This window comes from Cetorhinus maximus, chromosome 13 (assembly GCF_964194155.1).
Source record: "Cetorhinus maximus chromosome 13, sCetMax3.hap1.1, whole genome shotgun sequence".
Lineage (NCBI taxonomy): Eukaryota > Metazoa > Chordata > Chondrichthyes > Lamniformes > Cetorhinidae > Cetorhinus > Cetorhinus maximus.
In genome coordinates this window covers 95,163,918-95,190,170 of record NC_135891.1, presented here as the reverse complement: position 1 = coordinate 95,190,170, position 26,253 = coordinate 95,163,918, and the positions used below count along the sequence as shown (strand labels likewise).

At 43.5% G+C, this 26,253-nt stretch overlaps 1 protein-coding gene across 2 annotated transcripts in view; it reads left to right on the top strand.

Annotated features, from left to right (window-relative positions):
- The window catches only part of adamts10 (ADAM metallopeptidase with thrombospondin type 1 motif, 10), a 185,015-nt gene that overhangs the window by 119,152 nt on the left and 39,610 nt on the right, over window positions 1–26,253 (top strand). For both annotated transcript variants that reach the window (XM_078555843.1, XM_078555844.1), the window contains 3 exons: window positions 8,984–9,086; window positions 11,301–11,434; window positions 13,300–13,423. In XM_078555843.1, the coding sequence (XP_078411969.1) occupies window positions 8,984–9,086; window positions 11,301–11,434; window positions 13,300–13,423 (361 nt within the window). The remainder of the gene's footprint in view (window positions 1–8,983; window positions 9,087–11,300; window positions 11,435–13,299; window positions 13,424–26,253) is intronic.

Here is a 26,253-nt window from a genome sequence, read left to right as displayed (position 1 = left end):
GGTGGACAATTAAACAAGTTACTGGAGGAGGAAGCTCCACAAATATCCCCATTCTCAATGATGGAGGAGCCCAGTACATCAGTGCAAAATATAAGGCTGAAGCATTTGCTACAATTTTCAGTCAGAAGTGCCGAGCAGATGATCCATCTCGGCCTCCTCCAGAGATCCCCAGCATCACAGATGCCAGTCTTCAGCCAATTCAATTCACTCCATATGATATCAAGAGACGCTGAAGGCACTGGATACTGCAAAGGCTATGGGCCCTGACAATATTCCGGCAATAGTACTGAAGACTTGTGCTCCAGAACTTGCTGCACCCCTAGCCAAGCTGTTCCAGTACAGCTACAACACTGGCATCTACCCGGCTACATAGAAAATTGCCCAGGTATGTCCTGTACACAAAAAGCAGGACAAATCCAACCTGGCCAATTATCACCCCATCAGTCTACTCTCAATTATCAGTAAAGTAATGGAAAAGGTCATCAACAGTGCTATCAAGCGGCACCTGCTTAGCAATAACCTGCTCACTGACACCCAGTCTAGGTTCCACCAGGGCCACTCAGCTCCTGACCTCACTACAGCCTTGGTTCAAACATGAACTCCCGAGGTGAGGTGACATCAAGGCAGCATTTGACAGAGTGTGGCATCGAGGAACCCTAGCAAAACTGGAGACAATGGGGATCAGGGGGAAAACTCTCTGCTGGTTGGAGTCATACCTAGCACAAAGGAAGATGGTTGTGGTTGTTGGAGATCATCTCAGCTCCAAGACAACACTGCAGGAGTTCCTCAGGGTAGTGTCCTCGGCCCAACCATCTTCAGCTGCTTCATCAATGACCTTCCTTCCATCACAAGGTCAGAAGTGGGGATGTTTGCTGATGATTGCACAATGTTTAGCACCATTCGCGACTGCTCAGATACTGAAGCAGTCTATGTCCAATGCAGCATGACCTGGACAATATCCAGGTTTGGGCTGACAAGTGACAAGTAACATTCGCACCACACAAGTGTCAAGCAATGACCATCCCCAACAAGAGAGAATCCAACCATCGTCCCTTGATGTTCAATGGCATTACCATCACTGAATCCCCCACTATCAGCTATCCTGGGGGTTACCATTGACCAGAAACTGAACTGGACTAGCCATACTGTGGCTACAAGAGCAAGTCAGAGGCTAGGAATAGTGTGACAAGTAATGCACCTCCTGACTCTCCAAAGCCTGTCCACCATCTACAAGGCACAAGTCAGGAATGTGATGGAATACTCCCCACTTGCCTAGATGAGTGCAGCTCCTACAACACTCAAGAAGCTTGACACCTTCCAGGGCAAAGCAGCCCGCTTGATTGGCACCACATCCACAAACATTCACTCTCTCCACCACCGACACACAGCAGCAGCAGTGTGTACCATCTACAAGATGCACTGCAGCAATTCACCAAGGCTCCTTCTACAGCACCTTCCAAACCCACGACCACTACCACCTAGAAGGACAAGGGCAGCAGTTAGATGGGAAAACCATCACGTGGAAGTTCCCCTCCAAGCCACTCACCATCCTGACTTGGAAATATATCGCTGTTCCTTCACTGTCACTGGGTCAAAATCCTGGAACTCCCTTCCTAACAGCACTGTGGGTGTACCTACACCACATGGACTGCAGCGGTTCAAGAAAGCAGTTCACCACCACCTCCTCAACTAGGGATGGGCAATAAATGCTGGCTTAGCCAGCGAAGCCCACATCCCATGAATGAATAAAAAAAAGTCGGCTCACCACCCTGTTCTTTAGGGGAATTAGGGATGAGCAATAAATGCTGGCCTAGCCACATGTCCTGTGAACAAAATAGTTCAGAAAAGAGAAATTCAGGGGAGAGAAGCTGATAAGGAGAGATGAGCACAAGAGGAGAAAGATAAACTGTGAAGCAGAACATTCCTTTAAAGCTAAATTTTCACTGAGAGGACCACATTTTTCAAACATTTTGCACTCCATTGATCTTTTGTTGCTCCTGATCATTTGTCTTAAACCTGCCCCTGCTGCCTCCACAATAGCTCAATGTTCACAGGAAAAATGTCAGTAGTTTTATCCACTGAGACAAAACGCCATGTTATTTTCTTTTGCACCATACTAATCTCTTGTGAAGACTAATCTCTTGGTAGTATGATAATTATAAAGATTTTCAAAAAGCATTTGGAGCAATTTGATTGGCTCCACTTATGCTGCAGGCTACGTACGAGCTGTTGCCAATTTTTGACTGGAAGTTTTTGAAATTGTTAGTTTTTATTCACTTACTGCGTTGACAGCACCAGTTCAGGTGTCAATCCCGCCTGGTTCATGAGTAAGAAATTTAGGGCACTGAGGTGCAAGTGTGACACAGACTTTGACGTGTGATGTCTAAGATTTGATCTAGCAAGTCCGGTAGCTGAAGCGAGGCATTTGGAAAAAATATATGAATTTGTACCTATTTTATATTATTATTTGTAGGTCTCGCACCGTGTTAAGTCAGATGAAATGTATTATAAGGACAAGAGTTTTACACCACATAATGCACAATATATTATTTTCTTAAGATGGAGCTGTGCACGCTTAAGGGAACAAAGTCACGTTTTTGGTGATGTAAAACAGAAGCTCAGGTCATGCAGAGTTTAGTTGTCTTTTGATTAGAGAATATAAAGTGCTTGTCAGTTTTGGCTCTAGATCATAAGCACCCAGCATTAAGTAACTGGCTTTTTTTTGTTTTTTTTAAAGATTCTTTTGCATCTGCAGCAAAGTGTGCTGTCTGCAGTGTGATGTCTGCGCACTGAGGTGTCATTTTTAATATATTACTAGAACATCCTATGGTGCTGCTCTTGGTAAGTCAGGAACATTATATCATGTAAAGTGTAGGTGTGTGTCATTTTTAAGTTACACATTTTGGGGGTCTTTTTTGTTCTCTTTTACACTGGCTTTATTCTCTGGATTCCATATCATTGGTGAGCCTTTGCTTCCTATGATTCCCGAAAATAGTTTTATTTGCTTCATTTTTTACCAGCTAGCTCTTGTTCAACAGACCTCAGTACCAGCAATGCAGCACTCATGAGGACCATTACTGCTTTTATTCTAGACGTGACAGTACATCAGCATTTGCCTTTTAGGGACAACACCAATGTTAGATGGCCATGTTGTACTCCTAAAGACAATGTTCCATTCCAATGGAGTTGCACTGTCATGAATGTAATATAACTATATGAAAGCATTGTGGTCAGATGATACTGTAAATGCAGCCCTAAACAAGGAAGGCTTCAGCTTGTAATGAGCTCTACATTTAAACATTTCAACATTTGCTGGGAAAACTATTTCCCATGGCAAGAGTGGAAAATTAATTTAAACACTGGATAAAAGGGAAGAAAGAGTGAGTAGGCGTTATAGGGAATTCTCAGAGTGTTGAAAGTGGACTTCACTATCCCACGTGGTCCTGATCTGAGACTGCTTCTGTTCACTATGTCCATTAATAATTGGAGATGGGGTTAGAGGAAATGTCATCGAAAGTTTCAAATAGGACGCATAGAAAATAGAAAAAGGTGGAGCGGGAGCGCTAGATTTTATGGCCACCAGGGGTGGGTTAGCGGTGGGGGCACCTGTAAAATGCCACGGGCGCTGTGTCCACCACTTAGCCACCAGCCCCTGCCTCGCCACAATTTTATGAATGACGGGGGAGGCATCAGGAGACCCGCCCACTTAAGGGTCTCATCCTGCTGCTCCAAGGATTTAACCAGTGGCAGAAGAAGCCCACACCAAGCATCCAACCCAGCAGCTTTCATTACGTAGGCTGGCGGAGTGCAGAGGGCAGAGGAGCCTCCTTAAAGATCCTCTGAGCCTATCAGGGGTCCTTCTCAAGGTCTTCAACTCTTCCCTCACACCCCTCTCACCCCTGACCTGTCTAATCCGGGTCCCCACCGCCCGCAAACCCCCCCCAACCCCCCACCTCCTTTGCCGGGCCCTAGCCCTCTGGCCCTGTCGAATACTATCCTCACCCTGCACTTAACTTTGACTCCGGCTCCATGGTTCCTTGCTGTTGGGTGCTGGACACAGCCCCAGCAGTGGCCACCACTCTCCCTGGCACCAAAGAAATGCCAGCCATTTGATTGGCCAGCAGCTCTCAGACATGGGACTTCCTGCCCAGTTGGGGATGAAATCTCACCTTAAACCAATCAACGGCAAGCTTTCTGTTAAATGGCTACAGGGCAATCCGACAAAGTGGGGGCAAGCTCACCGGGGTTTCAGGGACTCCAGCGCACTGTTAAATCTAGCTTGGGGGTTCATGTGCACAAGACAGTAAGAATAGCACCACAAGCGGTTAAGGCCATAAAAAGCTAAAAGCATGCTGGGTTTTAAAACAAGAATATGAAAATTCAAGATGTAAAATGAACTTAGGTAATATCTTAGTAAGGGTATGGTTGGAGTGTTGCATGCAGTTTGGAGCTCCACAATGTAGGAAAAATGTTGAGCCATGGTAGACAGGGCACAGCACACATTGACTAGAATGCTGAAACAAAAACAGTATGACGGACTCGAAACATCAACTCTGTTTCTCTCTCCACAGATGCTGTCAGACCTGCTGAGTTTTTCCAGCATTTTCTGTTTTTGTTTCAGATTTCCAGCATCCACAGTATTTTGCTATTATCTTATTTGACTAGAATGCTGCTTGATATGGAAAAAAAGGACTTCAAAATTTGGGGCTGCTTTCATTGGAACAGACCAAATAATGGGATGATTTGTTGGAGATATTTAAAATTATAAAAGAGTGGCACAGGTTGTTTCCAGTGATTGAAGGGTCTTGAGTGAAGAAATGTACTTACAAAATTAAGTGTAAAAGATTTGGGACAGAAAGCAGGAATAACCTTCTTACAGAATGGCTATTAAGGCTGCAAAATGCACTACCTGAATTAATGATTGAAACAGAGTTCATATCAACGTTCAAGAAAGCTATAGGTGGTTAAATCAGTTATCAACAGGCGCATTCTTAAATGGAAATTGGAACTGATCCAGTTGAGCTACTCCCAATTGGCCAGTTGAGCTGCTGGAGCAGGGTGACAGGTGGTACCAGGGCTATCTGATCCCTTTATATGGGCTGAACAGTCAGTATTTGTAATATAATTTCTAAATTCTTCTACGTAACCTATACAGACTGCATGATCTTGTCTTCCTTGGGGACCAATTACAGGCAATGTCCACAGGCTTTGGATTACTTCCTGATCCAGCATATACTGTACTTCCCTAATTCTCTACATCTTCCATAACACTGTGTGACACAGGGTCTGCATTCTAACGCACAGGATTCGTAAGTCCTGTGTTGACCTTGGGGGGATAAGCTCTTTTGCATATGGGTTAACTCAAGAGCACTGATGACAACCTAACAATTTCTTCCTAGTTTACAGGTTCTGAGGAAATAACTGAGCGCTAGTGATCCTGTATACTGCAGTATCTTTTTACTCTCAGACAAGAGGTCTATAATTTTTCTTTGCTTGGCTTTCCTCCTGCCGTTCATCACCTCTTGACATTTCCTTATCATGTTCTGTGATTGTATGGTAGAGGAACATTGGGCTCCATGCAGGTCATTGAAGCTTCACATATACTCCAAAGCAACATCCCATCCAAGACAACCTCACATACATCGGCGCTCAAGGCATTTGCAACATCAGTTAAAAAAAACCCATAAGAATCCAGAGGTTTGCATAAATGAATTGATGGTGTTCAGCAGGATTCTTTTGTAACAAACCCTCTATAACACCAGCCCAGAGTTCAAAAGCTGAGCGTAGCACTAACCCTACACTCAGCATGTTTCCTGACCCTTTGTCCCCATTTCTATTTGCTCCTTGTCACTCATGCTGTGTGCTTTAACTAGTGCTCCCCCACTTAATCTCTCTGTCTAGTGGCACCAGAATGACACGCTTGTAATAGTGCTTAAGGCAGAGTAAGTGGTGCTGCATATTGTGAAGTGGTACGCTCAGAACCTTCAGGGATTGCATCTAGCTGGACCTTGGGGACACTAGTGGAAACACAATAATATGAAGTATTACAGTGGTATCAGTAGTACACCTTTTAGAACAATTGTGACCTGTCAATAACACGGCATGCTATGATTTTGTACTATTTGCTAAGTTTGTGAATGATATTGTGAATGACAGAGTGCCTGAGTGAATACATTCACATGTATGACTAGGGGGAAGAAGAATAGGTTTTGAGTTGCTGCATACCCTCCTGCATAATTCTCTCCAATGGATCCAACAATCCTCATCCACTGTTTCCTCAAGATCAGTTTGTGGCTTGTGGTTGTGGGGAACAATCTCTGTTTTCATCTCTGTCTTTTGTAACACTCTTTTTAGTTAGAATCAGACTTTACAGAGCATTCAAATCTCTGCTGGCTCTTTGTAGAAGCTAACCATTTTATCCTATTCCTCTGCCTTTTCTCAGACCATTTTAAAATGTTATTTTTCAATATTTGCCCACGTAAAAGCAATTACAGCTTCTGAGGGTTTAACATGAGGCATTTCGAGACATCAGGCTGAATTTTATGTGCCCCCAGCGGGTGTGTTTCCTGTGGGGGACACTTAAAACAGGGTGAGTGCCAATCCCACCACCTTCCCGCCCACCCCCAAGTTTGCCCCCATAATATGGGGGGTAGGCGAGTTCCGAAATTGGCAGCCTGTCCACCATTTTTAAATGAACAATTAAGGGTCAATTAGGCTTGTTTCAAGCCAATTGAGCCTGATAATACGCTGCCCATGCCATAAAACGTTGGACGTGGGCAGCAGGACGGGACTGGGAAGACCAATTTTTCATGCCAGGTCATAAAAGGGTGGGAAGCAAAGTCGGGGTAGCTCCTCAGCGGCTGCCCTTTGCCGATGGCAGAGCGCCCCCCTCCCCCCTTATGTTGAACCCCCTTCCTTCTTACTCGCTCCTTCCCTTAACCCCCACTGTCCCTCTCCGTAACCTAAGCAAACCCTCCCGCCCTAAGACCCCGGATGTACCTGCTCCTGGGATCCAAGGCATTGGGGTCCTTTCTTCACCAACAGTCCTGGTAGTGGCTACTGGCACCTTCCTGGCACTGCCAGGATTGATGGAGCTGCCAGCCAATCAGATTGGCCGGCAGCTTCAGAGGGCGGGGACTTAGTCCCACTTGGCCCTCATTAGTCTGCCCCACAGTGCTTTATGGCTGCGGGCAGGTCGGCGCAGGTCCGTGCCCCCATATTATTCAGCCCACAGTGTGCAAGGGGAATCGTGTGTGGACCAGACCAGTTAAGGGTGACAAGTTCCCATTCTTGAAGGGCATTAGTGAACCAGTCATTTTTAACTAACCCATCAATTAACAGATTTCTTTTTAGCTCACTATTACAACCTGCTACAGTGGAATTCCAACTCATTACCTCCGGACTGATAGTCCACTGTTATAACCACTAGGCTACTATACCTCATATTGGAGAACTGGGACCACATTAATAAATCCAAGAAGAAATTAAAATAAGCGGAGAAATAGGAGAGAATTAGAGGTGAAGACTAGGGGACGGTTGTAGGAAAAGAAAGGCACAAATTATTTTCTATCTTTTGTCTGTGTGTAAAAGCACAGGAGATCAACTATATTGTGCAAAACATTGTGCATTACATAGGAAAACACTTCTATTATAAAACATTGTATCCCCTGACTTACTATGAGCAACACCATATTAATGTAGGCAGGGGGTTTACCACTTCTGTGCTCCTCAGCCCTTGATTTTCCACCATTTCACTTTAATGGACAGTAAACTGTAGGCTGGCAAACACAGAATTGGAAAATCCAAGCCATAGTTTTCTTTTAAACAGCAATGTTTGTACAACTTTAATCCTTACCCAATGAGAATGTGCAATTAGTTGATAAACTGTAAAACATTACTGATTAGAAAGTATGCTTAACATTTCATCCAAGTTGTATGTTTAAGGAGCTAACTAATATTGTTACATTAGTTTGTAGGCTCTTATATGCAACTTAAATATCTAATTTTATCCAGCTACAATTTTATATTCAGTCACAATTACATGGAAATTTTTTTTTAAATTGTAAAAGTTTTAAAAATGTAAAATTTTATTTTACAACTTTTAATTATATGAAATCAGAGTCCAACGACTCTTTGTTACAACAATATATTGAGAAGCTTTGCCGTGCTCCAGTTGTTTATTACAAGTAAGCTGCTATCCATTGATATAATCAAGTTATCAATGGCCTATCTTTAAAAGAGTATTCTTAACAAAAAAATTATATTGCTCCACTCGCAAAAGATAATGGGGTAGATTATGACTTTTCATGAGAGTGTAGACGGGTGATAATGCACCAACAGCCTGTTTTCCATCTCTCCCTCATTTTTCCATTGAAGTGATTTGAAATAAATATCAGGGGAGGTGTAAACGGTGCAGTTGACTTGCTGTCACGTGTTTTACACTCTTGCACAATATCAACCCAAATAAGCCTAATTGTAGCCTTGTCCTAGAACTCGAGGTGGTCAGCAGGTGTCGACTTACAAAGGTTATGTGGCTGTCCGTTAAGTTTTCAGGTTATTTTACTGCCTGTCACGCCATGTTAACCATGGAAGGAATGTATTAATTCTTTACAGTTCCTCTGTTAAGATGAAACAATTTCCAAAGTAACAGTCACCATTCAATTTGAGGAAATTTAATGTCAACAAAATTATATAAGCTATGCCAAAATTTAAGAAAGCAAGCTGAATGAAAATTTTTAAACCACCCAGTCACAGAACATCAAACTTTGGCAAGTGCTGTACACTCAATAATGTCTGATGTTAGTCAATTTACAGCAAACTTCCAATTATGATTTTTTTTCAACTTACTCCCAATCAAGTGAGGGTAATTGCAATTTAAAATGGAAAAGGAAGTACGTTATAATTTAGCTTGGTTCTCTCCTTGACTTTTGAATTTTGCATTCTGACATGGCTTTGCTTTGTTTTCTTTCCCGGCTTTATGTAGGACTGTCCACCAGGGTCTCAGGACTTCAGGGAAAAGCAGTGTGCAGAGTTTAACAAAATAGCATTTCGTGGGAAGTATTACGACTGGAAGCCATATAATGGAGGTAAGATGAGCCTCAATGTGTACAAATACCACATTCGTAACCTGCTTCATGCACCGATATTCCTAACGTTGTCCAAAAGGAGCCTAGAGCTTCGTCATTGTAGCTATTTGCTGACACTAGTAGTGTGGTTGGGTTAACCTAGGCTCCTGGTCCAGAGCAAGTTGCTTGCATAAGTTTTCCAAGTACATTCTTCTGAGGGATTGGGGTCTTGACAAGTTCAAATGGGAAAACCTGGGTTAACAGCTGTCAATTTGGCAACTGTCGTTTCTGCTGTGTGAGTGGCCCTTAGTATTCTGGCCATCCTTAATTCTTCTTCATGTTCCTCCTCTTTCTCCTCAAAACACAGATGGAGGAGAGGGCATTTTTGGAGGTAGGGCAATTGGGCCAGGTTCCAAAAATCAAGGTTTCAGCCCGTAGAGCAATATTCTAGCTTTTCCCAATTTTCGGGTGGACAATCTGCAAATCAAATTATTTGAAAATAAACAATTGCCTAAACTCGGAACTTCATCAAAATGGCCACCTGCGGTACTTTTTTAAAATTAATTTTTTTTTAATTCTTTCATGGGATGTGGGCATCGTTGGCTAGGTCAGCATTTATTGCCCATCTGTAATTGCCCTTGAGAAGGTGGTGGCGAGCCATCTTCTTAACCGCTGCAGGCAATGTGGTGAAGATAGACCTACAGTGCTGTTAGGAAGGTACTTCCAGGATTTTGATCCAGTGACAATGAAAGAACAGCGATATAGTTTCAATTCAGGATGGTGCGTGGCTTGGAGGGGAACTTGCTGGTGGTGGTGGTGTTTCCATGCATTTGCTACCGTTGTCCTTCTAGGTGGTAGAGGTCGCAGGTTTGGAACGTGCTGTTGAAGGAGCCTCGCTGAGTTGCTGCAGTGCATCTTGTAGATGGTACTCACCGCTGTCACTGTGCTTCGGTGGTAAAGTGGTGAATATTTAAGGCGGTGGATGGGGTGCCAGTCGAGCGGGTTGCTTTGTCCTGGATAGTGTTGAGCTTCTTGAGTGTTGATGGAGCTGTACTCATCAAAGCAAGTGGAGAGCTTTGGTTTCCTAACACCGCTACCAACCTGCAATGCCACGTTATTAGTGGTGTTGCTTTTTAAGAGGCAGGGTCTGGGTGTTGGGGGTTCATAAATTCAGTGGTCCCCATTTACTCACTGAGGTGAACATTCATTAAGTGCTGCAAGCTGCTGATATTAGAGAGAAAGGAAAATGGCAAACTTAATGACCCAACCATGAATCGACAAAAGGCTTCTCCGCCACATTTTCCTCACATTACCACCCTGAAACTCTCAATAGTTCAGCCAGACTTCCTAATAGACCACAGTTTTAAAAACATTTTGGGATGAACATGATGGCTAATTACCCCTCATTAGTTGCCGTGGGAAGGTGGTGGTGAGGCCCCTTCTTAGCCTGATATAGCCGAGTGACTTGCTGTATAGACAATTAAAAGGGCAGTTAAGAGTCAGCCCATTGGTGTGTGGGTAATATGGGGTAATCCAGGTTAAATAGGCAGGTTTCCTTCCTTATAGGGCATTAATAAACTGGTTGGGTTTTTTAAGACAATTCAAGAGCTTCACGGTTACTTTTTGCTAATATCAGTTTTTGCAGACTTTTTAAAAACTAGATTCAAATTCTCAAAATGCCATGGTGGGATTGGAGCTTAAAATCTCTGCATTAATACTCCTGGCCTCTTGGTAATTAGTATATAATATGCTGTGCTCTGGAAATTTTTATTTAGTCATTCTTATGATGTGGACATCTCTGGCATAACTGCCATTTATAGCCTATCACTAGTTGCAATGGGAAAATGGTGGCGAGCCACCTTCTTAGTAACAATTTGATGCGACTTGGTGGCTTGTTAGGCTATTTGGAAGGACAGTTAGGAGTCAACCACTTTGCTGTGGGGCTGGAGTCAAATATAAGCCAAACTGATCAGGTTTCCTTCCCTCAAGGACATTGGAAAATCAGTTAGATTTTTACAGTGATCCAACTGCTTCATGACCATTTGTGCCAGCTTTTAAACTCAATTCAAATTGGCATGGTGGAATTTGAACTCCCATTCTCAGAATTATTAATTCAGAACTGCACTTACATACCCCCTATAATTTCTACATTTCTGTAAGTAATTTAGCTACACTGATTTTCTTTTCTTCATCTTCTGCATGGAAAATGGTTCCAGTTTCTTGTTTTGAATACAGGTGGTGTGAAGCCCTGTGCTTTGAACTGTCTAGCCGTAGGCTTCAATTTTTACACTGAACGTGCTTCAGCTGTAGTGGATGGAACCTTGTGTCGTATGGACTCACTTGACATATGTGTCAATGGAGAATGTAAGGTATGACACAAGCCTGTTTCTCAGACGCATGGTGACAATTAACAAGTTGCTCAACTAACTCCAGTTTCGTTTGTTTATTTCAACGACTGAATATAAAATTTCTGTGGAGCTTTTAATTTTACGAAGTGAAGTTAAAAAAAAAATGCTACTAACTTAATTGAAGATTAAAAGTCCAAGCTGCTGTATACTTACTTACTTTTCAGCCAATTTCAATTAAGGCCCAAATTTTCACCACGACAGAGAGAAAATGGTGGAAGCAGCGAAATCATAAGTCCCGCCCCCGTATACAGCACTCCTCATTTTCATGGGGGAGGGGCATGTTTCGTGCATGTGCTGTTTAGGAAGGCAGCTGACCATTTCAATCATTAGCTGCATCCACTGATGTGGGATTTTGGTAGGCCAGGAGTGTGAAACCTGAAGTGTGCAGATTAGACCAGGTAAGAGCAGGTCTGAACTTTGTGGATTCATTTGGATAGCCAGGGTACCCCTTTGGAGAGGTACAGTACCTCTTTGGATCTTGTCCTAGGACACTTTTGGTGGAGGTCAGGTCCCTTTCGGGTATGTTAGGTGCCCTTTGGAATTGTTAACAGTAGGCGTAAATGTATGTGAAAGACGCATAAACTCATTACTGTCAAGCTTATTGGAACTGTCAACAGACCTGTCAAACTCATCTGTCAGATCTGTCAGAAGCACCTGTCAAAGGGATTTATCAAAACTGTCAAAGGGAGCTGCCAAAACTGCCTGTCATAGGGAGCTGTCAAAATTGTCAAGGTATTTAAAAGTTCTGCCCTTCAAATCTTTGAAAAAATTGTCGTGTTTTTTTAAAAAAAAATCTTTGCTTGCTATTTCACTCTGTCTGTCTGTTGAAGTGTCAGATAAATGAAATGGGTTTTAGAAAATAAACTGACTCTTAAAAAAAATGTTTCTAATATATTTTCTCAGCTTTTGTTCTTTCAAACCTTGACAATGAAGCAAAACTTAGATACAAATAAAGGATTTTCAAAAGGGGGGATAGTGACAAAAATGATGTGTTATATTGTCTTGCTAGTTGGCATTTTAAGCCTTAAAAAGAGCTTAGAAGCCAGCTAAAATCAAAAGTCTTGAATCAAGCCCACCCCAACACAACATACACAGGTTTGTTGACTTGGTACCCCTGGTAACAAGGTTTGAGAAGTATTCACTGGCTAGGATTATCCTCCTTGAGGAAGAGTTTGGTGGGGTGGGACTTCTGTCTGATGCTTCAAATCAAGGATGTTGCTACAGTAAGTGAAGAATTGGTGATTGAGGTTATGGCACACAAGCTCCCTGAAAATTGGAACCACAGGAGCCATCGCCAACCTTGCTGAAGACTGGATCCTTCAACAGATAATTGTTTGGTTCCAGGAGGAGGAGGAGGAGGGCGACAACACTGCAAGGCCCCTCCCCTTCTGTTACTGCCACATCCGGGGGCTTACTGACACCTTCTCCTGGAAGTCCTGGGAACTAAGCGGCAAGATGGGCAGTGTTGGGGGAGATCTCTCATTCCCTTGTTCTCTGCCATATCCTATCCAAAATCAAATCACATTGTGGATCAGCCAGAATTTTCATATCTAATTTGTATATATGCATATTTTGTTATTGGTTTAGTTTGATTCATAGGTTTTTTTTGAATATGTGTTAAACATTAAAAGTTAGCATTTTCGCAGGATATCAAAGATCATTTTATTTGCATTAGGGCAGTTGGAGTGTTTCACTAAAAAGGACATCAGTTTGTTTGAAAATTTCAAAAGGAATTAGTTAAAATATCTGAATATAACAGAGGTATTTTTTATAAAACTCTGGTTTTAACAGAATAATCTAATGTTTTGCTCTTCCTCCCCATGTAGCATGTGGGCTGCGATCATACCTTGGGTTCAGATGTAAAGGAGGATCGCTGTCGAGTCTGTGGCGGTGATGGGAGCACTTGTGAAACCATAGAAGGAATTTTTAATAGCTCCAGTCCTCAGGGGGGTAAGACAAATCTAATTAAACTAATGCCTACAGGAGGTGCTATTATTGCATTGCCTAAAGTACGGCCAAAGGTATCCAAAGGAACTTATTTATATTTCCCTGTCCTCTTCAGTCCCTGCAACGTCTTGCTCCCCCTCTCGGCCCAGCTGAGTATAACTCTGAGATTCCATTGGAGCAGTATGGGTGACTGACCCTGTTGCACTACTACAGTTTGCTATTATTTAAATAAGTGGCCCCAACCCCAGCATGTGGAATGGGATCACTGTCAGATCAAAAGCAGTGGGTGGCAGTTCTGATCCTTGTTAAATTTGCTGACTCTCTGGGGGCAATTGTAACACCCCTCCCATCCACTCCACCCCAGAAAGGGTAGGAGAGAATCGGGGCAGTAGGGAAGCTTAAATCATCATTTTTGGAAAACCCAAGTTCAACACTCTGAGAACACATGTGCTTTCATTTTAATCACAGGAGGGTTTGGGGAGTCTGAGTTACCTGCTCTGAAGGGGCAGGTCTTTATTTAGAACATTCAAAAGCAACTCCTTCCCTGATATTTTCACAATGATTTGACTTTAATGCCTCCTGCGTGGATTTCCCAGGGCTCGGGAAACCTGTGCAGTTAAAGGAAGGCAGGAGCAGCAGGTCTAAAAGGTAAATGTTTTTTAAAAGCCCTGTTTGTGGGACAGGAGGAGTGGCAGTGCTTCCATAGCCCCTGAAGTAAATCTTCTGCCACAATCAGCCCATGCTGCCCCCCACCCCCACTGTTCTATGTAGTGGCTGAAATGGCTTCTGTTCTCAAGCCTTTATACACTAAAGATGACATCAGAGGTCTCATGACTATGGCAAGCCTATGGCTACATTGCACAAAGGCACTTCTCCAAACATTCCCCTTTCCATAAAAGGAAAATATCTGTAACTACAACCATTTACAGTTGTAAGTCAGGCACATACATGGTCTGTAATGAAAATCATCACACATGTACAGCCACTTTCCATACACACGCATTGCACACATAGGGGTGAATATTTCCTATGGCGGGTGGGCTGTTTGGGACCGGGCGCAGGGGGATGCAGAACCAATTGCCATCCACAATCGGCTGCGCGCCACCATTTTACATGGAACACACAACGGTAACGCTCAGCGCTACCTGTGCAGGCGCGTGGAGGAGGGAGAGTCGGGGCCTGCGCTCTTTCGCGCATGCACGCAAAAGAGCACAGCAATCTCCCTGAGGCACGGAGCTGCCTCAGGGAGATTAAGTAGATAATAAAACTTTTTTATAAATAAAGTTAAAAAATTATTTAAACATGTCCCCACATGTGAGAGTGTCACATGAGTTGGGACATGTTTGTGAAGTGTGGAAAATTTATTTCATTAATTTTATAAAACCTTTAGGAAACCTCATCCTGCTTGGGCTCTTTGCCTGCCCGCCAACCTTAAGGTTGGACAGGCAGCGTTATTAACAAGCTAAATTACCTTTTTAATGGCCTTAATAGGCCATTGACAGTTCAGCGGGCACACAGCCGCCTCTGGTACGCGCCCGCCAAACGAGGTATCGAAATGACGTGCGATGACGTCAGGACAAACGCCTGACATCATCGCACATCATTTTACGCATCGGCATGTCGGGCCCACCCCCAAACGCCAACGGCAATGTTCTGCCCATAATCTTTAAAGCATTCAGGTCTTCTAATGGTACATATAGGGGTTGTTATTGGCTGTTCATATGGTGTCAGAGATGTACATGGTAAGTTGTGGGTTGAAGCAGAAGATGTGGGCAGGGTTCTCCATGAGTATTTCATTAAGGAGAGGGATGATGCAGACATTCAAGTTAATGAGGAGGAGTGTGAAATATTAGATACAACAAGCATATTGAGTGAGGAAGTGCTGCAGGGACTGGCATCCTTGAAGGCAGATAATTTACCAGGGCCAGATGGACTGTATCCTAAGCTGTTGAAGGAAGCCAGGGAGGAAATAACGGATGCTCTGAGAATCATTATCTAATCCTCACTAGATACAGGCGAGGTCCCAGAGGATTGGAGGTCAATGAATGTTGTACCATTATTTAAAAAGGGCGCAAGGGATAGGCTAGAAAAATTATAGGCCGGTCAGTCTGACTTCAGTGGTGGGCAAATTATTGGTAACAATTCTGAGAGACAGGATAAATTGTCACTTAGAAAGGCACAGATTGATCAGGGATAGTCAGCATGGTTTTGTTAGGGGAAGATCGTATCTTACTAACTTAACAGAATTTTTTGAGGAAGTAACAAGGAGGATTGATAAGGGTAGTGTAGTGGATGTTGTCTACATGGATTTCAGTAAGGCACTTGACAAGGTCCCACATGGCAGACTGACTAGTGAGAAAGTGGAAAGTGAGACCTCATGGGATACAGGGGAAGGTGGCAAGTTTGATCCAAAATTTGCTCAGCAACAGGAAACAAAGGATAATGGTCAATGGATGTTTATGTGAATGGAAAATAGTTTCCAGTGGTATTCCACAGGGCTCAGTGTTGTTGCCCTTGCTGTTTGTTGTATATATTAATGACTTAGACTTAAATGTGGAAGGCATGATTGAGAAATTTGCAGATGACACAAAAATTGGCCATATAGTTGATAGTGAAGAATGACTCTAGAATCTTATCAATGGTTTGGTTGATTGGGCGGAGATGTGGCAAATGGAATTCAGTCCAGAAATGTGTGAGGTAATGCATTTGGAGAGGGCAAACAAAGAAGGGAGTACTCAATAAATGGAAAGTTATTGAGAGGGGTTGAGGAGTGCATGACCTTATGTCTTTGAAGGTGGCAGGACAGGTAAACAAGGTAGTCAAGAAAGCATATGGAATGCTTTCCTTTATTGGGAGAGGTATTGAATACAAAAGCAGGGATGTAATGATGGAACTGTATAAAACACTGGCTAGGCCACAGCTGGAATTTTGTGTACAGTTCTGGTTGCCACAATACAGGAAGGACATAATTGCTCTGGAGAGAGTACAGAGAATATTTGCAAGAATGTTGCCAGGACTTGAAAGTTGCAGCTATGAGGAGAGATTTGATAGGCTAGAGTTGTTTCCCTTAGAACAGAGCAGGCTAAGGGGTGACCTATTTGAGGTGTACAAAATTATGAGGGGCCTAGATGGGGTAGACAGGAAAGACTTGTTTCCCCTAGCTGAGGGGTCAGTTACTAGGGGGCATAGATTTAAGGTGATTAGTAGTAGGATTAGAGGGGACACGAGGAAAAACTTTTTCATCTAGACGGTGGTGGGTGTCTGGAATTCATTGCCTAAGTTGGTGGTTGAGGCGGAAATGCTCAACTCATTTAAAAGGTTCCTGGATCTGCATCTGAAGTGCTGTAACCTGCAAGGCTACGGACCAGGTGCTAGAAAGTGGGATTAAAATCGCGGCTAGTTTCTTTTTTCTCTTTTTGGCTGGCACAGAAATGATGGGCTGAATGGCCTGTTTCTGCACCATAACTTTTCTATGGTTCTATGATCTGCTCATTCCTGGAGTGATTTTGCCTCTCCAGGGAATCCCGTTACTATGGCAAGTGTTGCTGGTGTGGTAATTGTTGCTGCTGATCCATTGCCTTTGTTGGGGAACAGTTGACCTCCGGGACTGATGGTTGTTCAGTTCCTTGTGCGGTTGGTGAATTCACATCTTCCTCATCAGCTGTCTGTGAAGGAGCAGCTTCTCCAGTTGTATGTATATGTCTGCGGTTACAACGATATATCTGGTCGTTCATTTTGATGCGATTGAGGTGACAACTTCTCTACACAGGTCCCAAATTGCCAAGTGGGCTGACGTTTCTTGAGAGTGTTGAATGTTTGCACTCTGACTGGCTCTCCAATTCTCAGCTCTGGCAATAATCTGGCAGCATTATCAAAGGGAAATTTAGCTTTCTGTCATTTCGCTTTTATTTTGTCACTCACGCCTGTTACTACTTCCGGCTTCAGTAGAGTTTAAGCTGTTGGAAGAGAAGTTTGGGTGCAGCGTGACATTAGTCATTGAACTGGACTACTTTCCATGCCTTCAGTAGGTGTGTTTCTCCACCCTACGATTGCATTGTACACATCTGTGCTGGATGTACTCAATTTTTTGATGATCCCTTTGGCAATTTTCACTGCTGCCTCAGCCTTTCCATTCGACTGGGGATAGTGTGGAGATGATGCGTGGTGCTCAATTTCCCAATCATTTACAAAATGCCTGAATTCTTCACTCATGAACTGAGGGCCATTGTTGTGCATCATAGCGTCAGGAATGCCATAAAGATTGAAGTGTGCTTTCATGCATACTATGATCTCCATGGATGTCAGTTTGTCTACCTCCCAGTAGTCTGAATAGTAGTTAATGGTGACGAGATAGCCAGTTCCATAGAGAGTGAAGAGGTCTATTCCAAGCTTCATCCATGGCCTGTCTGGGATATCATTATGAGTTATGAGCGGCTCTTTATGTTTAGCTTGATGTTCATTACAAGCACCGCACTGTCTGATAAGGTCCTTGACCTCATTCTTCATGTTTGGTCAGTAGAACACTTCTCTTTCCTTCCTCAGACTAGATTCAATTCCTTGATGTCTTGCATGGATGTACTTCAGCATCTCTTTTCTCATCTCCTTAGGTATGATGACTCTATTCCTTTGTACAAGACGCCATCTTGGGCAAGCACTTCATCATCCCAGTATGCCCAATACTCTTTCATAGCAACAGGTGTGTCCTTGATAGTTTCCAGCCATCCTTTCATCACTACTTCCTGTAGCACTTGAAGAGTTGCATCTCGTTGTGTAGTTTGCTTGATCTCAGTAAGACACTTGTCTGTCAGATTCAATGTCCCTATTGGGTTGATGACTTCCAGAGCATGCCGTGCTGTTGCTTCTCATTGAATCTAGAAGATTTCACACTCTGTACTAGCATCAGCAACTTTCTTCAAAGGGAGCACTGCTCTTGACAGCATGTCAGCAATGTACACAGGCTTTCCCCTGCTTGTACTTCACTTCCAAATGACATCTCTGCAAAAGAAGCAACATCCTTTGCAGACGCTTTGGGGCAGATAGAAGTGGTTTGAGAAAGATGCTTTGAAATGGCTTGTAGTCAGACTGTCCGGTCACTTTGTCTTTCTCAAGCAGTTACTGATTAAAACTCTCACAAGCAAAGACAAATAGCTGGACATTCTTTCACAGTATGTGCATAGCATCGTTCAGTTTGCATTAATGCCCTCGATGCAAATGTAACTAGTTGTCCTTGCTGCATGAGGGTTGCTCCAAGTCCTGCTTTGCTGGCATCACAACTGCCGAGTGTTTTCATTGTTTACATGGTAGTACCTCAGCATTGGCATGGTCATTTCTAGTTGTTTGATGTGAGTGAAAGCTGCTTCTTGTGCTGTGCACCAATACCATTGAACATCCTTTGCAGTGAACTTGCGTAGAGGTTCACACTCAAATGACAAATTGGGTAAGAACTTTGCTAGGTGGTTCTCAAATCCAACAAATTGTTGCACCGCCTTCACATCTGTTGGTTGCTGCATCTCTGCTACAGCTCTCACCTTATCAGGATCAGGGCAAACTCCTTTCACTGTCAGTACATGACCTATGTACTTGACTTCAGTCATCTTCAGTTGCAGTTTTTTCTTGTTCAGCTTCAGGTTATCTGGCGAGCTCTCTCTAGCATTCTCACTAGATTCTGATCACAATCTGTGATGGCTTCTTCCATCGTATCTCCACGTCCATCGATGAGCAGATCATCCATGATCACTTCTGTTCCTGGAAGATTACTAACTATCTCATGTTGTTGGTGTTGATACTCTTCCAGAGCAGTAGAAATGCCAAATGGCATGTCCAACCAACTGTAACTCCCAAATGGTGTCCAGAACATAGTCAGGAAACTGCTATTTTCATCTGACTTCACTTGCCAGGATCCAGTCTTTGCATCTAGGGTAGTAAAGACCTTTGCTTAGCAAGTTATGGCAACATTTCTTTAATGGTTGGCATGTGGCAGTGAGATCCCTTCAAAGCTTTATTGAGGTCCTTTGGATCTATGCACATTCTCAGCTTTCCAGGTTGTTTCACTGCTACCATGCTGCCAATCCAGTTTGTATTAGGTGTCACTTTCTTGATACTCCCAGCTTTTCAAGTTCCTCGATTTGTCTTCTCCGGACTTGAGTTGGTCTCACGCTCTCATCTAAATCAAGATGATATTCACAAGGAAGACATCTGAGACCCATGAAAACATCTTGGTAATTTTTCAGGATTTGTTCAGCAGACAATGGCTTTGTGCCGTGCGAAGCACTGCAAATCTCTTCTGGTACATGGAGGGTTAACAACCCAAGCTTTTGTCGATGTCATTTGTTTCAGCTGAGATGAGTGAATTTTGCTTAGTGTCTACTATTTGGGACTGTAGATGTTCTTTCTTCTTATTGCATAGTTTGTCCTTTTGGGATGAGCATTGTTCCTTCAAATAGTCTCAACTTTACTTTGGACAGCTTCATTTTCAGGTCACCACCTTGAGCAACTTCACACATGCTGCTGCACATAGCATGAGATTTCATATTAACTGCTCTCCTTCTGTAGTCATCATTCCAACAGGCACAAACCATTTCTTTCCTTGAGACTTGAGAGTGCCAACCTGTTCTCTCCATTGTTTTGTGCTTGGAAGGCCTGAACTCCCTCTCAGCAGATTGCAAAGCCTCATCGGTTCTCCCAACAATACTCTGCAGCTGATGATTGGACCACTTAGAGCTTCTGCACATATCAATAGCTTTCTTGAGAGTAAGTGTCTCTTCTCTCAGCAGATGTACTCTCACGGCAGGATCTCTTGTTCCTAAGACAATCCTATCTCTGATCAGATCATCCTTCAGTTGCTCAAACTCACAAGATTCCACTAGGCATCTCAATGCAATCACGTACTGATCAGTGTTCTTCTCTTCCAGAGCTCTGGTGTTGAACACATAGTGTTCATAAATAACATTAGTAAAGGGCTCAAAGTGGGTCCTTAAGGCCTCCAAAGTTTCACAAGACTGGCTTTTCTGCTCCTGAGTGAGCAAGCAACCGTTGTGCCTTCCTAATTCTTCCTACCTGCTTCCCGATCCTAAGTAGATGTTTCTATGCTGGTGCTTGCAGGATATAGAGCCCACTAGGGAACAGGCAATTCTAGATTTAGTGATGTGTAATGAGGCAGATTTGATAAGGGAGCTTAAGGTGAAGGAACCCTTAGGAGCAAGTGACCATAATATGATAGAATTTACCCTGCAATTTGAGAGGAAAAAGCTGGAATCAGATGTAACGGTATTACAGTTGAATAAAGGCAACTACAGAGGCATGAGGGAGGAGCTGGCCAGAATTGACTGGGAGATGAACCTAGCAGGAAAGACAGTGGAACAGCAATGGCAGGAGTTTCTGGGAATAATTTGGGAGACACAGCAAAAATTCATCCCTAGGAAGAAGAAGCATACTAAAGGGAGGACAAGGCAACCATGGCTGACAAGGGAAGTCAGGGACAGCATAAAAGCTAAAGAGAAAGCATACAATGCGGCGAAGAGCAATGGGAAACCAGGGGATTGGGAAGCCTACAAAGACCAACAGAGGACAACTAAAATAGAAATAAGGAGGAAGAAGATTAAATATGAGGGTAAACTAGCCAGTAATATAAAAGAAGATTGCAAGAGTTTTTTTAGATATATAAAGGGTAAGCGAGAGGCAAAAGTGGACATTGGGCTGCTGGAAAATGACGCTGGAGAAGTAGTAGTGGGGAACAAAGAAATGGCGGAGAAACTGAATAGGTACTTTGCATCAGTCTTCACAGTGGAAGACACAAGTGACATCCCCAAAGTTCAAGAGAGTCGGGGGGCAGAGGTGAGTATGGTGGCCATTACCAAGGAGAAGGTGCTAGGAAAACTGAAAGGTCTGAAGGTGGATAAATCAGATGGATTACACCCCAGTGTTCTGAAGAAGATAGCTGAAGAGATAGTGGAGGCGTTAGTGGGGGTCTTTCAGGAATCACTGGAGTCAGGGAGGGTCCCAGAGGACTGGAAAATCGCTAATGTAACCCCCCTGTTTAAGAAGGGAGTGAGGCAAAAGATAGGAAATTACAGGCCAATTAGCCTGACCTCGGTCGTTGGTAAGATTTTAGAGTCCATTATTAAGTATGAGATTTCAGAATACTTGGAAGTGCATGGTAAAATCGGGCAAAGTCAGCATGGTTTCATCAAGGGGAGATCATACCTGACAAATCTGTTAGAATTCTTTGAGGAGGTAATGAGTAGGTTAGACAAAGGAGAGCCAATGGATGTTATCTACTTGGACTTCCAGAAGGCCTTTGACAAGGTGCCAAACAGGAGGCTGCTCAGTAACATAAGAGCCCATGGTGTTAGAGGCAAGGTTATGGCATGGATAGAAGATTGGCTGTCTGGCAGGAGGCAGAGAGTGGGGATAAGGGGGTCCTTCTCAGGATGGCGGCCAGTGACTAATGGAGTTCCACAGGGGTCAGTGTTGGGACCACAACTTTTCACTTTATACATTAATGATCTAGATGAAGGAACTGAGGGCATCCTGGCTAAGTTTGCAGATGATACAAAGATAGGTGGAGGGACAGGTAGTATTGAGGAGGCGGGGAGGCTGCAGAAGGATTTGGACAGGTTAGGAGAATGGGCAAAGAAGTGGCAGATGGAATACAACGTGGGGAAGTGCGAGGTCATGCACTTTGGTAGGAAGAATAGAGGCATAGATATTTTCTAAATGGGGAGAGAATTCAGAAATCTGGAGTGCAAAGGGACTTGGCAGTCCTAGTCCAGGATTCTCTTAAGGTTAACTTGCAGGTTGAGTCGGTAGTTAGGAAGGCAAATGCAATGTTGGCATTTATTTCGAGAGGACTAGAATATAAAAGCAGGGATGTGCGGCTGAGGCTTTATAAGGCTCTGGTCAGACCATATTTAGAATATTGTGAGCAATTTTGGGCCCCATATCTCAGGAAGGATGTGCTGGCCCTGGAGAGGGTCCAGAGGAGGTTCACGAGAATGATCCCAGGAATGAAAGGCTTAACATATGAGGAACGTTTGAGGACTCTGGGTCTATACTCGATGGAGTTTAGAAAGATGAGGGGGGATCTGATTGAAACTTACAGAATACTGAAAGGCCTGGATAGAGTGGCCTTGGGAAATGTTTCCATTAGTAGGAGAGACTAGGACCCGAGGGCACAGCCTCAGAGTTAAGGGAAGACCTTTTAGAACAGTGATGAGGAGAAACTTCTTTAGCCAGAGAGTTGTGAATCTATGGAATTCATTGCCACGGAAGGCTGTGGAGGCCAGGTCATTGAGTGTATTTAAGACCGAGATAGATAGGTTCTTGATTGGTAAGGGGATCAAAGGTTACGGGGAGAAGGCGGGAGAATGGGATTGAGAAACTTATCAGCCATGATTGAATGGCGGATCAGACTCGATGGGCCGAATGGCCTAATTTCTGCTCCTATGTCTTATGGTCTTATAGAGTACATGACAAACATGTGATGGGGCTACTTCCTGCTCATCTCTGGTGATAGTAACCTCCTCTCGGAAGAAAAAAGAGACGTACATTAGCACAGGGAATGCAGGCAATGGTTGTGTATATAGTAGTGAGGAAGTGTGACTGCCTGTTAGTTGATTGGGTATGAAGGACTAATAAGAAGACAATTATTGAAAAAAACCATTATTTTGTTGTGCTAACATAAGGCCACAAAGCTCTCTCAGTGACTTCCTATGCATCCCTCCCAATGACTTGGAGCACTTGCTTCTCATGTTGTTACAGGGACCGTAGGTTAGGTGGTCTGCTACCAGTGTGAGTTCTTTCAAAGGATGTGACAGCCACCACCTGTGAAAACAGGCAACTTATACTGTCAGCATTATATGTAATACAAGGCAGCTCTATGCTTTATGTTTTATCTCTATATTCAACGTGGTATGAAAGGAGAAGAGGGTTGCATGCAAGCAATTTAAGGAGCCCAAGTGCATTTGTGAAAACGTATGTACGAAGTATGTAAGTGAAAGGTAGCCTTCACACTGATCTGACACTTAAATTGAAAATACTGCTTCACTGAGATGGTAGTAACAGAATGTAAGAGAATTTGGGCCAATAGTTGCAGTTCAAAAGCTGGTATGTACAAACATATGAACAAGGAGCAGCAGTAGGCTATTCAGCCCCTCGAGCCTGCTCCGCCATTTAATAAGATCATGACTGATCTGATAGTAACCTGAAATCTGCATCCCATTTACTTCCGATAACCTATCATCCCCTTACTTACCAAAAATCTGACCACCTCTGCCTTAAATACATTCAAAGATTCTGCTTCACCACCTTTTCAGGAAAAGACTCTCAACCCTCTGAGCGAAAAAATTTCACCTCATCTCTGTTTTAAATGGGCCACCCCTTATTTTTAAACAGTGACCCCTAGTTCTAGATTCTTCCACAAGAGGAAACTTCCTCTCCACATCTACCCTGTCAAGACCCATCAGGATCTTATATGTTTCAATCAAGTTGCCTCTTACTCTTTTAAACTTCAACGGATACAAGCCTAGTCTATCCAATCTTTCCACATAAGGCAACCCACCCATTCCAAGGGCAGAATTTTGCCCTTGATGGGCAGGCGGGCCCCACCGGCTCGGCGGCAGGCAGGCAGCCGATCGCCGCCGCCGAAACGGGCCCCGCCGCCATTTTAAGTGGGTGGGCCAATTAAGGCCCACCCAGCGGGCCGCCTGATGGGAAGCGCTATGCGCTTCCTGTGCCGGGGGGGTAAGGGATTCCCCAACTGTCAGAGTGCGCTCTTTCAAGCATGCGTGCGAAAGAGCGCACATCTCCCTGAGGCAAAGTGCTGCCTCAGGGAGATCGCTGAAAGGCTGGCAAATATAAAAAATAGAACAATAAAAAATTCGTTAACATGTCCCCCTCATGTGAAAATGTCACACGAGATGGGACATGTTAATGAAATAAACAAAAACTTTATTAAACTTTTTTAAAACCGCTATCAAACCTCATCCCACCACTGGATGAGGTTTGCAAAAAAATCACCTACCCGCCTGCCCGTTGGGCCCATGCGCCGAGCCAAAGTTCGCTCGGGCCCCTCAAAATCGTCGACGATTGGCAAGTTAAGGGCCTTAACGAGGCCTTTAATTAATGGCAGGCGTGCGTCCCGCTGCATAGCGCGCGCCGGCCAAAATATCGCGATGCCGCGTGCTGACGTCGGGACGCTCACGCGGTATTTTAAGCGCTGGTCTGCGGGTTCCGCCACCCGCACACCAGCCAGAAGATTCTGTCCCAGGTGTTAGTCTGGTAAACCTTCTCTGAACTGCTTTCAATGTATTTATATCCTTCCTAAAATAAGGTGACTGATACTGTACACAGTATTCCAAATGTGGCCTCACTAGTGCCCTGTACTACTGAAGCATAACCTCCCTACCTTTGTATTCAATACCCCTCACAATAAATGATAACATTCTATTAGCTTTCCTATTTACTTGCTGTCCTTGCATGCTAGCCTTTGTGATTCATGCACTAGGACACCCAGATCCTTCTGCCCCTCAGAGTTCTGCAATCTCTCACAATTTAGATAATATGCTTCTGTTTTATTCTTCCGCCAAGATGGACAATTTCATGTTTTCCCACATTATACTCCATCCGCCAGATCTTTGCCCACTCACTTACCCTATCTATATCTGTTTGTAGCCTCCTTATGTCCTCTTCGTAACTTACTTTCCTACCTATCTTTGTGCCATCAGCAAATTTGGCAACCATCCCTTCAATCCCTTCATCTAAGTTATTTATATAAATTGTAAACAGTTGAGGTCCCAGCACTGATCCCTGTGGCACACCACTCATTACATCTTGCCAACCTGAAAAAGACCCATTTATGCCTCCTCTCTGCTTCTTGTTAGCCAGCCAATCTTCTATCCATGCCAATATGTTACCCCCTACACCATGAGCTTTTATTTTCCGCAATAATCTTTGATGTGGTACTTTATTAAATGCCTTCTGGAAATCTTAGTACATCCACCGGTTCTCCTTTATCCACAGCACATGTTACTTCCTCAAAGAACTCCGATAAGTTGGTTAAACAATATTTCCCTTTCACAAAACCATGTTAACTCTGCCTGATGTCCTTGAGCATATCCAAGTGCCCTGCTATAACTTTAGTAATAGCTTCTAACGTTTTCCCTACGACAGATGTTAAGCTAACTGGCCTGTAGTTTCCCGCTTTCTGTCTCCCTTCCTTTTGAATAAAGAAGTTACATTTGCTGTCTTCCAATCTACTGGGACCTTCCCCGAATCAAAGGTGTTTTGGAAAATGAAAACCAATCCATCAACTATCTCACTAGACAGTTCTTTTAGGACCCTCGGATGAAATCCATCAGGACCCAGGCTCTTGTCAGCCCGCAGCACCAACAATTTACTCAGCACCACTTCTCTGGTGACTGTAATTTTCCTGACTTCCTTCCCCACTTCCATTTCCTGGTTTATAACTGCTTCTGGGATGTAACTTTATCCTCTATAGTGAAAACTGGTGTAAAATACCAGTTCAATTAATCTGCTATCTCCTTGTCTTTCATTATCAATCCTCTAGACTCACTTTCTATAGGACCAATGCTCACTTTGTTAATTTTTTAAATATTTATAAGAGCTCTTACTATCTGTTTTTATATTTCCAGCTGGCTTTCTCTCATACTCTAATTTTTCCCTCCTTATTAGTCTTTTAGTCAAGCTTTGCTGTTCCTTATATTCTGTCCAATCTTCTGGCCTTCCGCCTATCTTTGCACAGTTATATGCTTTTTCTTTAAATTTGATACTATCTTTAACCTTTCTAGTTAACCATGGATGGTCTCTCCGTCCCT